The following is a 17,102-nucleotide window of genomic DNA, read 5'->3' as shown; positions in this document are numbered from 1 at the left end:
AACCCTCATTTTAATCTTTTTAAACATACTAATAATATGGCATTGCTGGGCCTCCTACACAGTGACATTGTAAAAGACTTGGACCAATATATGAACTGAGCAGATGTTTTACCAAATTGGTGCAGCGGCAGTGCATTGAATTTGAATCTACAGTGCATCCGGAAAGTATTCACAGCGCTTCACTTTTTCCACATTTTGTTATGTTACAGCCTTATTCCAAAATGGATTAAATTCATTATTTTCCTCAAAATTCTACAAACAATACCCCATAATGACAACGTGAAAGAAGTTTGTTTGAAATCTTTGCAAATTTATTAAAAATAAAAAATGAAAGAAAATCACATGTACATAAATATGCACAGCCTTTGCCATGACACTCAAAATTGAGCTCAGGTGCATCCTGTTTCCACTGATCATCCTTGAGATGTTTCTACAACTTGAATGGAGTCCACCTGTGGTAAATTCAGTTGATTGGACATGATTTGAAAAGGCACACACCTGTCTATATAAGGTCCCACAGTTAACAGTGCATGTCAGAGCACAAAACAAGCCATGAAGTCCAAGGAATTGTCTGCAGACCTCCGAGACAGGATTGTATCGAGGCACAGATCTGGGGAAGGGTACAGAAAAATTTCTGCAGCATTGAAGGTCCAATGAGCACAGTGGCCTCCATCATCTGTAAATGGAAGAAGTTTGGAACCACCAGGACTCTTCCAAGAGCTGGCCGCCTGGCCAAACTGAGCAATCGGGGGAGAAGGGCCTTAGTCAGGGAGGTGACCAAGAACCCGATGGTCACTCTGACAGAGCTCCAGCGTTTCTCTGTGGAGAGAGGAGAACCTTCCAGAACAACCATCTCTGCAGCACTCCACCAATCAGGCTTGTATGGTAGAGTAGCCAGACAGAAGCCACTCCTCAATAAAAGGCACATGACAGCCCGCCTGGAGTTTGCCAAAAGGCACCTGAAGGACTCTCAGACCATGAGAATTGTTTCAGCGGCAGGAACTGGGAGACTAGTCAGGATCGAGGGAAAGATAAATGCAGCAATGTACAGAGACATCCTTGATGAAAACCTGCTCCAGAGCACTCTGGACCTCAGACTGGGGCGAAGGTTCATCTTCCAACAGGACAACAACCCTAAGCACACAGCCAAGATAACAAAGGAGTGGCTCCGAGACAACTCTGTGAATGTCCTTGAGTGGCCCAGCCAGAGCCCAGACTTGAACCCGATTGAACATCTCTGGAGAGATCTGAAAATGGCTGTGCACCGACGCTCCCCATCCAACCTGATGGAGCTTGAGAGGTCCTGCGAAGAAGAATGGGAGAAACTGCCCAAAAATAGGTGTGCCAAGCTTGTAGCATCATACTCAAAAAGACTTGAGGCTGTAATTGGTGCCAAAGGTGCTTCAACAAAGTATTGAGCAAAGGCTGTGAATACTTATGTACATGTGATTTTTTTTTTTTTTTTTTTCGTTTTTTATTTTTTATAAATTTGCAAAGATTTCAAACAAACTTCTTTCACGTTGTCATTATGGGGTATTGTTTCTAGAATTTTGAGGAAAATAATGAATTTATTTTGGAATAAGGCTGTAACATAACAAAATGTGGAAAAAGTGAAGCACTGTGAATACTTTCCGGATGCACTGTAAATAAAACTGAAGAACTGGTGATAAGCAATACAAATCAAGAAGTCATATTAACTCCAGTAGTAATAAATATGCTTCAAACTAAAAATAATTATTTAGGGGATTCACTACTACATTTAAATGCAGTTGTCACTCCCAAATCTGTGCAGTGTATATGTGGCTTGTGTGTACAGAAAACAGGGGTCTGTACACACTACACGGAATTCATGAAAATGCAGTGTAACTACCTGAATTTTGGGGGAGTTAATTTGGTTGAAGAAAGCAGTTGTCACTCCTGCAAATGACTGGACTGTGTACAGAATGGGATTAAGCACTAAAAAATAAAGTGCCAACTGTATTCAACTGCATTTTGTACATGGCCATATATAGCAGTCTCTGGGTGATTTCAATGTAATAGAATATTTTTCTTTCTCAATGTATCACTACAATCAGCACACTATCAACTACATTATAGTGACCTTGGAAATAGGGTTTACACGCTTTTTGAGCAATTACTTTCCAAAACATTTTCTTGTCATTAATGATTATTGCATTACTGTTTAAAACAATTATTTTGTTTTAAACAGTAATTACCATCTATTTTCAAATAACAGGAGATGCCATAACCATTGCATTTTTAATATGCGTGTTAAATTGAAGTTCAGTTTGAAGATGCTGCATTGTGTTCCATTTAGCTGCACTCTGTCTAGCTGTTTGAAACACTCGCCTGCTGTATATGCGTTGCTTCAGCGCATTGAGTCCACTGCCACACGCACCTGGTGTGTGTGTTTGTGTGTCCCCAAATGTTCGCTTTTCTGAGGAAAGCTGCGATACTCTGTATTGTTGTTACTGTGATTCATGAAGCGTTCCATTCAACTCAGAGAGTCTCAATTTCCACCTTTCAACTGGGGAAAGTGCAACGGAATGACACTTTATATTGGACATCTAACTTGAAGCAGGGGCGTGTTACTTCACGCAGGGCAGGGAGGCTTACGGTCAGTGACAAACATTTACTTTTATTAAATAATATCCATTAACGAGTCAAAGTTCTTGCATGAAATGATGATAAAACGTGTTTAGCAAACGTTTTGCAGAGACAGGTGTTCAAAACACGGTTAATAACACTCTCTTTTGATTATCGTAACGATAGCATTGCAGTGTCATATATCAGTTTGGTTGCTATGAGACGTTTCTGACAATCAATGTACCCCTCAAAACCACAATGTAATCAATCTCAAAATTAAAAATAAGCTCCCTCTTTGTTTGTGTGTTTATTTGTCAGGTAATTGTCACTGGATTTCGAATTACGTTAAAAGTCACCATGCGTGATCACTATCGATCATCGTTTTCATGATCGATCATTGCTGCCATGTCCGAGTACCTGAGTACTCGTGCCCCTCTCTATATATATATATATATATATATATATATATATATATATATATATATATATATATAAACATACAGTTGTGCTCAAAAGTTTGCATACCCTTGGAGAATTGGTAATATATGTACCATTTTTAAAGAAAACATTAGTGAGCATGCAAAACACATTTCTTTTATTTCTTATGGGATTCATATTCAACTGTAGGTTATAACAGAATGGCACAATCATAAAACAAAACATGGCAACAAAGAAAAAAATGAAATGACCCCTTTTCAAAAGTCTGCATACCCTTAGATCTTAATACTGTGTATTGTCCCCTTTAGTATCAATGACAGCATGCAGTCTTTTGTAATAGTTGTCTATGAGACCCCAAATTCTAGCAGGTGGTATAGCTGCCCATTCGTCTTGGCAAAATGCCTCCAGGTCATGCAAAGTCTTTGGTCTTCTTGCATGAACCACACGTTTGAGATCTCCCCAGAGTGGCTCGTTGATATTAAGGTCAGGAGACTGTGATGGCCACTCCAGAGCATTCACCTTTTTCTGCTGTAACCACTGGAGGGTTAACTTGGCCTTGTGCTTAGGGTCATTGTCGTGCTGGAAAGTCCAAAAGCGTCACCATGCGCAGCTTTTGTGCAGAAGAATGCAAATTGTCTGCCAGTATTTTCTGATAACATGCTGCATTCATCTTGCCATCAATTTTCACAAGATTCCCCATGCCTTTAGAGCTCACACACCCCCAAACGTCAGTGAGCCACCACCATGCATCACAGTGGGATTGTATTCTTTTCACTATAGGCCTTGTTGACTCCTCTCCAAACATAGCGCTTATGGTTGTGACCATAAAGCTCTATTTTGGTCTCGTCACTCCAAATTACAATGTGCCAGAATCTGTGAGGCGTGTCAAGGTGTTGTCGGGCATATTGTAACCGGGATTTTTTGTGGCATTGGCGCAGTAAAGGCTTCTTTCTGGCAACTTGACCATGCAGCTCATTTTTGTTCAAGTATCGTCGTACTGTGCTCCTTGAAACAACCACACCGTCTTTTTCCAGAGCAGCCTGTATTTCTCCTGAAGTTACCTGTGGGTTTTTCTTTGTATCCCAAACAATTCTTCTGGCAGTTGTGGCTGAAATCTTTTTTGGTCTACCTGCCTTGGCATGGTATCAAGAGATCTCCGAATTTTCCACTTCTTAATAAGTGATTGAACAGTACTGACTGGCATTTTCAAGGCTTTGGATATCTTTTTATATCCTTTTCCATCTTTATAAAGTTCCATTACCTTGTTATGCAGGTCTTTTGACAGTTCTTTTCTGCTCCCCATGGCTCAGTATCTAGCCTGCTCAGTGCATCCACGTGAGAGCTAACAAACTCACTGACTATTTATATGCAGACACTAATTGCAATTTAAAAAGCCACAGGTGCAAGAAATTAACCTTTAATTGCCATTTAAACCTGTGTGTGTCACCTTGTGTGTCTGTAACAAGGCCAAACATTCAAGGGTATGTAAACTTTTGATCAGGGCCATTTGCATGATTTCTGTTATCATTATGATTTAAAAAGAACAACTATGTGATGATAAATGGCTTCATATGATCACTATCCTTAAATAAAAGACAGTTTTTTTGCATGATCAGTCATATTTTCAATATCAATGCCAAAATTTCACAATTTCTGCCAGGTTATGCAAACTTTTGAGCACAACTGTATATATATATATATATATATATATATATATATATATATATATATATATATATATATATATATATATGAGCCGCAGCCTGTGCATTTTAAATCTAGGCCTTCAGTGCGATTCATGCCATTAAGGAAACACAGTTTCACAATGAATAAGATGCCATATGCCCATCATACATCACGTGGCAGTTAACTAATAACACCAATTGACAATTTAAAAACACGTCCACGCATGAAAGCCAGAACCAAGGAGGTCTAATACTAAGAAAAATCAGGGTACATGGTTACTTTCAAAACTTGATCCGACACTGAATACTCAAGCAGCCTAATTTACACTTAAAAAACTCCTGATGTTGCTATAACAATGCAAAAAGCACTTACCAATTTGCTTGAAGTGAAAATCATTCCTCCGTTCCTGTTTAATTAATCAATTGCACGATTATGCAGAACATCTTAGGTTTTTAAATCCATAAGCATGTCTTTCTCAAATGGCAATACCAGCAGTGATAACAGCCGACTCGTCAGCAAGATCTCGCGTTCTTCGCTTTCAAATTACTTACATCACTTAAAGCGTGATTGCATCACCAACATCTGTACGATCATTCGCAGAGACATTTTCCAAGACCATGTCGTGCATTTTTTTGTTTTTTTGTTTAATTAGTCTACAAAAGGAATCAAATCTACTCAAATACTCTCAAGTGAACGCCATTCATACAGCTGCTCAAAGTAAGATATGCCTCTTTCACCATTATTTTGTCTGTATTCTGAACAGTAATACTTTTTTTATACACCCATCTTTGCAATAGTAGCAGTGTCATCATAAATTACAAAAACAGAGTAATCGCACATATTATGGCCTTGTATAGTGTTCTAGCGCATTGGCATCAGAATGTAAACATGACAAATTAAACATTTTCTACTGCATATATTACTTTAAATCATCAGAGTGATTAAAACAGCATCTGTTACTATCTCATGTCAATTCTACTCACAAAATGAGGCATAAAGTCATTGATAACACATTTTTAAGGTTTTACATGTAGCGTCCACATATTTAAATGCTCCTCTAAATGCCTCCCACAGTGGTGTGGCCAGTGTCTGAATGTTCGCAAACAGCATACCATTGCTCAGCTCTTTAGAACTTCTTTTTACCCCTGAAAGAAGAACTTCTGAAGTATATCAGGGCCTTCAGGCAAACAGCAAGCCATCCCCATAAAAAATGTTAAAAAAAAGAATGTTTATTTTTATGGTTGTAATATATAATACGAATGATGCTGCAAAAAAAAAAAAAAAAAAAATGGATGGGAAAAGGTCCCAACCACAAGCCAGAAACTTACCAATGACTAATGTACTTCTTCCTCTCTGTCACCAGGACAATGCTGTGGCTCGCCATCCTGTTTCTCTGCCTAAAAATGTTAATGCCCCAACCCAAGACTGCGTTGCCAGGACCAGCATTGGGAACTGTGCTAAGCCTAGATTATTGAAAACTAACTGTAAGACACACACCCAAAAGTGTACGTCCGACTCGATCCCTGCAATGTTTATTGGGCACACTACCCCATTGCGGTTCCCCAAGCTAGTTGGATGGGCACCCGATGGACTCAGGTTGCCCTCCTTCACGCAGAGGCAGACGTCAAACACATGTTGTGCCAACTTCAAAAGATGACTGTCACCCAAGCTGATGCAAGTGGGTACAACCGGCATTCCAAATGATTTTTGGGCACCTTGTTAGGGGCCGCTGTGGCAGTGGGAACCCTTTTTAACATTGGGATGAACACAGTCAATGCAGTAAACCTAGCCTTTGTAAGATGACACGTGGGCAAAATTCAGGCTGAAATTCCCCAACTGAGAGAAAAACTCACAGCACAAAGACAAACGTTCAAAACAATTGGCAAATCCATATGGGGCACAGTAGTAGACCTCAATACCCACAGCATCTTCCTAAATCAAACTATGAAATCTATAAATCAGTAGTCCAAAACGCCATGCTCAGACTCAGCTCGTTACAACATTACTAATCGTTTCAGCCCACACTAAACACACTGCATGAAAACCAAGCACCAGTAGTGTGTGTTGCATCTGTGTGTGTACGTGCGTTAAGTAGATCATAGAGCACCAGCACCTCTCATTCATTAAGCGCGCAGTGAATGTGACTATATTGATTAATTTAATGACATCCTTCTGCTGTATAATGATAACACTTGGCCAAATCGAGACTTTTTACATTTTATTTTCAAATTGTCAATGATTTCATCTCAAAACTGTCACATCTCATAAGATTTTGCTAATGGCAACATACTGTAATATGGTACCGAAATTAGCAACAACATGATATCGTACTGTTTACACTTTTTTGGTATCGCGATACTTTGTTAGTACCAGTATATCACACAACCCTAATGTAGACCCTGAATGGGCGAGCTGGCATCCCTTCTTAATAAGCCAATCATAGATCCCAAAAACATCTATAGGCTTGAGGATGTTGTTAATGTTGGATTTTGGCAGGAAAACACCCATCAAAACACATACCCCAGACGTAGTCAATTTTCACGACAGCGATGAACAGTTTTAACTCCCTCCAAACCTGCAGATGTGTACTCTGACCACATATTTATTATCTCTGCCCTAGTAAACCCTTCATTCATGACAAAGACAGGATCTGTGGCCTACAGTCCATGAGGACCGACACCTGCTGTCCTGTCGAGGACACACCCCAATACCAAACTGTCTCAACCCAGGCGGAGACAGTAGTAAATCAATGGCTAGTGAATACTCCAACATGAGTAGTGAACCTAAATTACGACCAACATGATACTGCCACTCGCAATACACTCCCTAACCAAACCTTATGGATCAACGTCCCTAATGATGCAATCTTCCACATTGACGATTTAGCTTTATACCACCACCTCAGCAATGAGTACCAGACAGAGCTTGAAATCTCATGGTTCTTCAAGCAACATTCCTTCACCCTTGATCCTTAGTTGGAACAAAGGATCAAGAAGGAAGGAATGCAACTAACTGACCTAACTTTATACTGCCTTTCAGGCAATCACTTGTTTTACCACAATATTGGGTTTCTACTATCATCCAATCCTGGTCCACTGTCAATACTGCACTCTGTATCTCAACAGTAATGAGATATCCCCTAATGCTTAACCCTCTTGTATAGGACCAAGGTGAGGCTAACAAGGTATAGGAATCCCTAAGCAAATACACAGCTGCCCTCCCATGGTTTAGACGTGGTCAGGAAAAATCTAGAACCAGAAAATTCATCCAACCTCATTGAATTGACCCCTTGTGTGTCGAAACACTGAGAACAAGAAGGAGCTGACAGGATACAAAGGAAAGGATCCAAGTAAGCTGCTGTTATATGTTTATGCCCCACACAGTAAAATTACATTACAATTACATTAATTGTGAAATGCTAACATTTATTTGTATTGAAACACAAATAATGCATTCCTATGCACAAGCACAGGAAAACACTCTTGAATTAATATGCTATTAGCCAAGAGAGCGATCGCTTTATCACTGCTGGGGATTGGGACTTTAATGTGCAACTAAGAAACGCAAATACTGACTAGATTTGCAATAGCATTTTAATTTTTACTCCGTGGTTCCAAAAACTTCAGTGAGTTTTTCCATCAGCATGTGTTTACATTTCATGTTATTAAACCATTGTGTTCTTTCTCTTTTGGCCAAAAAACCAAAATTGCATTTTTATGAAATTTTTATTCGGAAATGTTTAGTTGCTAAAAGTTTGGAAGCATTCCTATTTGCCATTGTTTAAAAAATATGCCAAGGCAAAACAGAGTTCCAAGATACACAAATATGGAATTTGTCACCAGTAACCATCTGTGATTAATAATGAAATAAGCTTGTGAGTCAATTGTTACGATGCTCTTTCTTGTAAATTCAAGTGTAGAACTTGTCTGGTAAAACCATCTGTTGCCCCTAGTTACATTAATGCTACACAAGTAGTACTTAAATGAATAGTTCACCCAAAAATAAAAAGCGATATGATAGGTGTGGTTAAGAAACAGATCAATATTTAAACTTTTGTTTTTGGCGATTTGTATTCCTCGTGAATTTCGCCACCTATTGGGCAGGAAGAAGATTTTTTAAGTAAAATAATAATTCTGTTTCTCACACACATATTATATCGGTTCTGAAGACATAGATTTAAGCACTGGAGTCATCACCAGAATTGAACGCTTTGGTGCTGTTTTTGCAAAAAATTGGCAAGTGAGTGGGTGTTGCTTTCATGCTGTCCGAGATGCATCAGGACAGATTAGCATTAGCACCTCAAATGTGATCACATGCGTTTTGACTACCTGCTTATGTAGTTTTTTGATCTAATCACAGAACATTTCTGACTCACTTTACCCATTTATTGTTGACCACTTGTGATCAGATCACCCGAACGCATCTTAATAGCAGGTGTAAATGGGGTCTGAGATACTCAAATCACACATCAGTAGTAATTAATAAAGGATCAAGAATGGACACCAACCTATTTGTTCCTCAGTATCTTCATTTTTCACTCTGTATGGTTCTGGATAACCCATGTCCTCTCTCTCCTCTTTAATAAAATCCATCTTTACAATAGTATGTCAGAAATTATTGACACACTTGAAGTTTGTCCTGCACTTCTGGAAACGCTTCTTCAATTCAAAGATGACAGGAATATTCACAGTATTTACTGGTGAATTGCTTTGGGACTGGCTTCATAATCACTGTGTGGTAGCGAAGACCAGACCTGAAAAAAATAAAAAATAAATGTCAGAATTTAAAATGTTCTTTATTAACACCTTTAACACTTTATTTTTTACATTTCTGTATTTCTCCTCACACTTATTTCTATCCTTTACTGATTTACAGTACAGTATTTTTATACTTGCATTTCAAAACATAATTTGAAAGCCCCCTCATTATTGCATGTCAGAGAAATTTCAGATCACACATAGATAAAAGTAACAAAAATAATCCAGAAGAGCGGATTCCTCATACTCATGCAAAAACAAGGCTTCAGTCATGGCCAGTGTTGGGTGGAATCTAATTACAAATAGGGTAGTTAGATAATTTAAAGTTTAATGCCATGTCAGCAACTAAGGCTATTCTCATGGCAGGAACGGTGTTGTTTATAAAGGGTTTTTCAGCAAGTACATAAGATTTTTCTTAATATAATAAATTATAAAGGGAAAAAACTATATAAGGTGTTTCAAATGGACATGTGATAAAAAATCTAAAACTTTTCCAGGTAAAACCTTATCAAACAAATCCCTCAAAGAGCTTACTGAATAAAAATATTGTCTACTTGCCTTAAAAGAAGGGCAGACTAGTAAGATAAACTTAAAGAGACAAGGGAGTCTTGCAGTAATGAAATGATGGTGGTTCCTTGCATTTCAGAATAAATACATGCGTGAGTCTTGAGTGGCCTATACGACACCTGGTGTACACCACTTGATCAGGTCTTGTTTTAAAGGAATATAAAAGTTTGCTTGAGATAGTAGGGTATATTTCATGTAATTTGTTGGTAACACATGCGTCCCATTCTATTTGCCACTTGCTTAAGATCTAAGAGTTCAGAGTAGGCCAGAGGTCTGAAGGACGAATTTGACATTGTTATTTCCATATTGAGAGCTTCTTTAGCAGCAATGTTAGATTGTTCATTTCCTGATAAACCAGTACGACCTGGAACCCAGCAGAAGATGATACTGAAGTACCGTCTCTGTAAAGGTCTACTTCAGTTTGGATGCAATCCACTATAGGGTGATCAAACATGGGGCACGTCGATGCGGTTCAGGTTGCAGACAGTACACACAACAGTTACCAAGGTTTTTCCCCTATTCAAGAATGAAGAACGCTAAAGTAAATAATCTATGCCCTTTGACAATGATTTGGGTTTAATTTAATGGAAAATACGTGAGTTGCGCTCCGTGGTGCGGCAGAAATTTGAACAGCCACCGGAGTCGTAGCTGGGTGCCGAGTGGGGGCGGCGGTGTGCGTACCTTCATTGAAAACAGTTGTTTTGAATTTTAGAATGTGCCATGTCGTAGACGCGTCTGGTGTACGATCCGCTTTACAGTCCCGGGGGTATAATGCTGAAATGTGTCTGATTTAAAGTGTCCACATTAATATCCAGGGCTTCAAAATGGGGTTTAATGCGAATCCCAAAAGGTCTGATGCTCTTAGGTCTGGTCTCATACAAATGTAGGTTTTGAGGGTGAAAGACCGCAGAATAAGCTGGCTTATGTTGATTTGCTTTGAGTTTGATTGCATATTGGAGAGATAGTTTCAAGCGCCTATTTTGGTGTGATGGTTCATTGGCTTCAATGTACAGGCTCTGAAGTTGTAGTCCTTGATGGTGTTCAGTGTCAAGCATTTGTTTGTAGGATTTCCTGGCAGAGTCATATATAATACTCCCATAGTCCAAACAGGATCAGATCAGTACTCTATAAAGGTGCAAGAGGACAGTGCAATCTGCTCCCCATTTCGTTTTCGCCAGCACTTTGATGATGTCCATGGCTTTAAGGCATTTGTTCCTCAAAAATTTCATATGGGGGATAAAAGACATTTTGTTGTCAATAAGGAGTCCTAAGAACTTGATTTCCTTTAAAACTTTGATGGGTTCTCTTTCCATAAATAGTTCTGCACACATTTCTGCCTACTACGATCCTTACATCATGTAAGGATCGTAGTAGGCAGAAATGTGTGCAGACCATTTTTGTTTTAGAAGATTTGAATCCATCTGCAACTGACCACCAATTAATCTTGTTTATGAATAACTGCAGTTGTCTTTCAGTTGTGCTCATGTTCTTTCCTCTGTAACAGATGCAGAGATAACTGACATAAAGACTTAAGTGTATGTTGGAACCAATGACATTAACGATGCTATTGATTTTGATGCTGAATAGGGTGACCGAGAGAATGCTTCCCTGAGGAACTCCAAGTTCTTGTTTGTGCATGTTTGACAGATGCTGAGTATTTCCTATCTGGACTTGGAAATGTCTACTGGCCAAAAAAATGTAAACAAAAACGGGGAGTCATCCTCTGAAACCCCTTTGATGGAGGTCTTTTAAAATATCATATCTCCAGGCTGTATCATATGCTTTTCCTAGATCAAAGAAGACAGCTACAACATGTTCTTTTTTAATAAAACCATCTTGTACATATGATTCAAATTTGATAAGGTGATCCAAAGTGCACTTTCCTCGTCTAAAACCACACTGATAGTCACTTATTAGTTGATTTGTTTCCAGCATACAGACAAGGTGGTTATTTACCATCCTCTCCATATAGTTTTCCATAAGCAGCTGGTAAGAGCTATTGGGCAATAGTTGTTCGGATCAGTATGGTCCTTTCTGGGTTTTGGTATGGGTATTACTATGGCTTCTTGCCAGGAGGATGGTATGTAACCAGAGGTCCAGACCGAGTTAAAAATTTCCAGAAGAAGGCATAATGCACTATGAGGTAATTGTTTTAAAAATTGACAATTAATTTTATCTGATCTGATAGCAGTATCATATACACTTTAAAGAGTTTAGGAGTTCCTCCATTTTGAATGGTTAGTAGTACAATTCCATGTTATCAGAGCAGAAATTTAGTTGTCTACTTTCCTGCTGTGCGCACGTTGCTTGGAACTCAGGGAGACAGTTATCTATTAAAGAGTTCTTTTCAAAGGACTCTGCTAATGTGTTTGCTATTTTTAGTTTGGTGGTTAGAACAGTGTCTTGTTTTTTGATGTGCTGTATTTGTGATCCACTTCCCATACCCTTCATCTTGCAAATCATCATCCAGATCCTCTTCATAGGTGTATGAGACATTAGGCTTGATATTAATTGTCTCCAACTCTGATTCTTTGCCCGGCAAATTTTGAATCTGGTAAAGTTTGCAGTTGTTGGGTGTTTCTTGAAAAGTCTTTCAGGCTGTTCAGTGTTGATGTCTTTGGAACGGTTTCATCTGCAATAGCGATTAGAATTATCTGTGAACATTTTTATAGGGTTGTGATTGTTTTGAGGTACTATTTCTCAAAGCATAGAATTACAAATAGGGATGCACCGATATGGAATTTCTGGGCCGATACTGATAACTCACAGCTCATTGTAGCCGATAAAGATACTGATAACTGATATTTTAAGAAAAGTTTAAATTTGTTATCCTTTAACCTGGAACTGCTACACTCAAAAAAAAAAAAAAAATAATAATAATAATAATAATAATAAAAAAAAATTAAAAAAAATATGGTTCTTCAAAGGTTCTTTCCTGACCTTAATAGTTCTATTTAGAACCATATCTTCCTGAAGAACCCTTTTGTGATTGAATGGTTCTTTGTGTTGGGCATTAGGGGTTCTTTATTCCCACCCTTTTTGGTTTTTGAATATAACAGTCAATAAATTATTTCAAAGCCACCACGTCATTGGTTGACTCCTGGCAGCTCAACTGACAGCTACACAGATAAACTTGATATATATATATATATATATATATATACATACAGTTGTGCTCAAAAGTTTGCATACCCTGGCAGAAATTGTGAAATATGACTGATCATGCAAAAAAGTCTTTTATTTAAGGATAGTGATCATATGAAGCCATTTATTATCACATAATTGTTTGGCTCCTTTTTAAATCATAATGAAAACAAAAATCACCCAAATGGCCCTGATCAAAAGTTTACATACCCTTGAATGTTTGGCCTTGTTACAGACACACAAGGTGACACACACAAGTTTAAATGGCAATTAAAGGTTCATTTCCCACACCTGTGGCTTTTTAAATTGCAATTAGTGTCTGTGTATAAACAGTCAATGAGTTTGTTAGCTCTCACGTGGATGCACTGAGCAGGCTAGATACTGAGCCATGAGGAGCAGAAAAGAACTGTCAAAAGACCTGTGTAACAAGGTACTGGAACTTTATAAAGATGGAAAAGGATATAAAAAGATACCCAAAGCCTTGAAAATGCCAGTCAGTACTGTTCAATCACTTATTAAGAAGTGGAAAATTCAGGGATCTCTTGATACCAAGCCAAGGTCAGGTAGACCAAGAAAGATTTCAGCCACAACTGCCAGAAGAGTTGTTCGTGATACAAAGAAAAACCCACAGGTAACTTCAGGAGAAATACAGGCTGCTCTGGAAAAAGATGGTGTGGTTGTTTCAAGGAGCATAATACGACGATACTTGAACAAAAATGAGCTGCATGGTCAAGTTGCCAGAAAGAAGCCTTTACTGCGCCAATGCCACAAAAAAGCCCGTATACAATATGCCAGACAACACCTTGACACGCCTCACAGCTTCTGGCACACTATAATTTGGAGTGAAGAGACCAAAATAGAACTTTATGGTCACATCCATAAGCTCTATGTTTGGAGAGGGGTCAACAAGGCCTATAATGAAAAGAATACCATCCCCAATGTGAAGCATGGTGGTGGCTCACTGATGTTTTGGGGGTGTGTGAGCTCTAAAGGCATGGGGAATCTTGTAAAAATTGATGGCAAGATGAATGCAGCATGTTATCAGAAAATACTGGAAGACAATTTGCATTCTTCTGCACAAAAGCTGCGCATGGGACGCTCTTGGACTTTCCAGCAGGACAATGACCCTAAGCACAAGGCCAAGTTGACCCTCCAGTGGTTGCAGCAGAAAAAGGTGAAGGTTCTGGAGTGGCCATCACAGTCTCCTGACCTTAGTATCATCGAGCCGCTCTGGGGAGATCTCAAATGTGCGGTTCATGCAAGACGACCAAAGACTTTGCATGACCTGGAGGCATTTTGCCAAGACGAATGGGCAGCTATACCACCTGCAAGAATTTGGGGCCTCATAGACAACTATTACAAAAGACTGCACGCTGTCATTGATGCTAAAGGGGACAATACACAGTATTAAGATCTAAGGGTATGCAGACTTTTGAACAGGGGTCATTTCATTTTTTTCTTTGTTGCCATGTTTTGTTTTATGATTGTGCCATTCTGTTATAACCTACAGTTGAATATGAATCCCATAAGAAATAAAAGAAATGTGTTTTGCCTGCTCACTCATGTTTTCTTTAAAAATGGTAAATATATTACCAATTGTCCAAGGGTATGCAAACTTTTGATCAGAACTGTATATATTTTTAAATATGTCGCTGAAACATTTAAACCATTAGTATTTTTAGCAGGAACGTTTTCAGGAGCTTCTGGACTGGATTCAGCCTCGTCGCATTTTGCGGGTGGCAGTTTCACACCCTAGCCACTGTTTAATATATTTGGCGACTTCCCAGATCCATGGTTTTGCCATTTCCCGATATTGTCGATCATAATCTTTGTAAGACATCGTCGATATCCAATTACATCGTCATATCGCCCAGCCCTACAGCACAGAAAACCTCATTATAGAGAATTTCACTGATATAACTAAATAAACAAAGCAGAAAATGCTGCACTGCTCGTGGATATCCACTTTACTTTATGCTATGTGCCTCAAACGAAACTCTGAATATCTTTAAAAGATTTAATGTCACTTACCTGGCAAACTCTGTGATTATTTCCTCAAAAGCGCTCATTCTGTGAACACAACTCTGTGTGCATCTACTCGCGGAAGTTCCATCAAACCAGCCAATCAGATTTGCGCTGACTTGATCGAGAAAGTGTTTTCCAGTTTTGTGTGCTATGTGCATCGATTATTGCACAGATTGTGGGCGGTGAGACTCTGAGGCTGAGCCTATTGCTGCCTTCATGTGCTACGGAATTATCCTACTTCACACTTCTGAAGTGGTATTTACGAGTACGTCGCGTTCAAGTGTTTTGTTGTCGGAAAAAACGTTCATTCATATATACAGTTTTATGCACAAGTTTGGGCACCCCTGATAATTATCATAATTTCAATTTATAATCTGCTGGGTTTTCGAAGCAGCAACTTCATTTGGATTATACCTTATGGAAACAGTAACATTTCAGTTCTGAAATAACATTTATTGAATCAACAGAAACAACGCAATGTGATAACAAAAACAGACAGGTGCAAAAATTTGGGCACCTCAATGGAATTATCACATCAATATTTAGTCACTTCTTATAGCCACTGATAAGTCCCTGAATTCTGGCTGCAGGTATTTTGGACCATTCTTCCTTGCAAAATGTCTCCAGTTCAGTCAGGTTTGATGGTTTCCGAGCGTGGACAGCCCACTTCAAATCATTCCATAGATTTTCGATGATGTTCAAGTCTGGGGACTGGGATGGCCATTCTAGAACATTGTATCTGTGTCTGTGCATGAATTCCTCAGTAGATCTGGAACAATGCTTTGGATCTTTGTCCTGCTGAAACAACCAACCTAGGCGTAACTTCAACCTCTTGACTGATTCTTGAACATTGTTCTTAAGAATCTGCTGATACTGGGTGGAATACATGCAACCCTCATCTTTGACAAGGTTTCCAGTACCTATGCTTGCCACACAGCCCCATAGCATGATGGACCCTCCACCAAATTTTACAGTAGGGAGCAGGGTCTTCTCCTGGAACGCTGTGTTTTTTTTCCGCCATACAATGCGCTTCTTGTTGTGACCAAATAACACTTACTAATATCTTAGTTTCATCTGTCCACAGCACATTATTCCAAAATAATTCTGGCTTGTCCAGATGAGCCTTTGCATACCTCAAATGACTCTGCTTGTTGGCAGTACGCAGAAAAGGCTTTTTCCGCATCACTCTTCCATTGAGCTGTTCCTTGTGCAAAGTGCGCTGGACTGTGGAATGATGTACAACGACAACATCAGCAGCAAGATGTTCTTGGAGCTATTTGGAGGTGGTCTGTGGTTTGTCTGTGACCATTCTAACCATTCTTCGCCTTTCAGATATTTTTCTCAGCCTACCACATCTTTCCTTCACAAGGACTGTTCCTGTGGCCCTCCATTTTCTAACTATATTTCTGACTGTGGAGACAGAGACCTTAACCCTTTGAGATAACTTTTTGTATCCTTCTCCTAATTCATATTGATGAATTATCCTAGTTTTTAAGTCATTAGGAAGTTCTTTTGAGGTTTTCATGTTGCTACTTTCCAGCAGAGAATCAAAGAGAAGCACAACTAGCAATTAGCTACCTTGAATATCCTTTTTCATGATTGGTTGCACCTGTGTTTTCAGTCTAATGTTTATTGAGCCAATCAAATCAAATTTGCTTTGCAGTCAATCAGCACTAAGTGACTACAGGTATTCAAATCAACATAATTGAAAGGGTGGCCAAACCTTTGCACTCAATACTGCTACACTAAGAATTTTTGTCTGAAAAACACCACATTATCCAGCTTTCTCTAGAAACTGAATCTATCACTACGTCTGCTGGCATATCACTACGATCTTTTCTTAAAAAGACAGAGCAAATTATCATGCAGTCTCAGAGGGGTGCCCAAACTTGTGCATAA

General features: G+C 38.9%; 1 protein-coding gene across 11 annotated transcripts in view; it reads right to left on the bottom strand.

Moving 5' to 3' along the window:
• Positions 1 to 17,102, bottom strand: part of LOC127442946 (gastrula zinc finger protein XlCGF7.1-like) — an 898,889-nt gene that overhangs the window by 837,639 nt on the left and 44,148 nt on the right. For 4 of the 11 annotated variants that reach the window (XR_007897559.1, XM_051701369.1, XM_051701371.1 and 1 more), the window contains 2 exons: positions 12,479 to 12,666; positions 9,218 to 9,463 (listed from right to left, as the gene is read on the bottom strand). The exons of 3 other annotated variants lie outside the window; for them this stretch is intronic. Coding sequence is in view for 7 of the 8 variants with exons in the window: in XM_051701369.1 (XP_051557329.1) it covers positions 9,218 to 9,302 (85 nt within the window). In the remaining variant the exon portion in view is untranslated. The remainder of the gene's footprint in view (positions 1 to 9,217; positions 9,464 to 12,478; positions 12,667 to 17,102) is intronic. 4 more of the 11 variants (XM_051701370.1, XM_051701367.1, XM_051701372.1 and 1 more) reach the window with 1 other exon arrangement.

The sequence above is a fragment of the Myxocyprinus asiaticus genome, chromosome 6 (assembly GCF_019703515.2).
Source record: "Myxocyprinus asiaticus isolate MX2 ecotype Aquarium Trade chromosome 6, UBuf_Myxa_2, whole genome shotgun sequence".
NCBI lineage: Eukaryota > Metazoa > Chordata > Actinopteri > Cypriniformes > Catostomidae > Myxocyprinus > Myxocyprinus asiaticus.
This window is presented reverse-complemented; position numbering and strand designations above follow the sequence as displayed.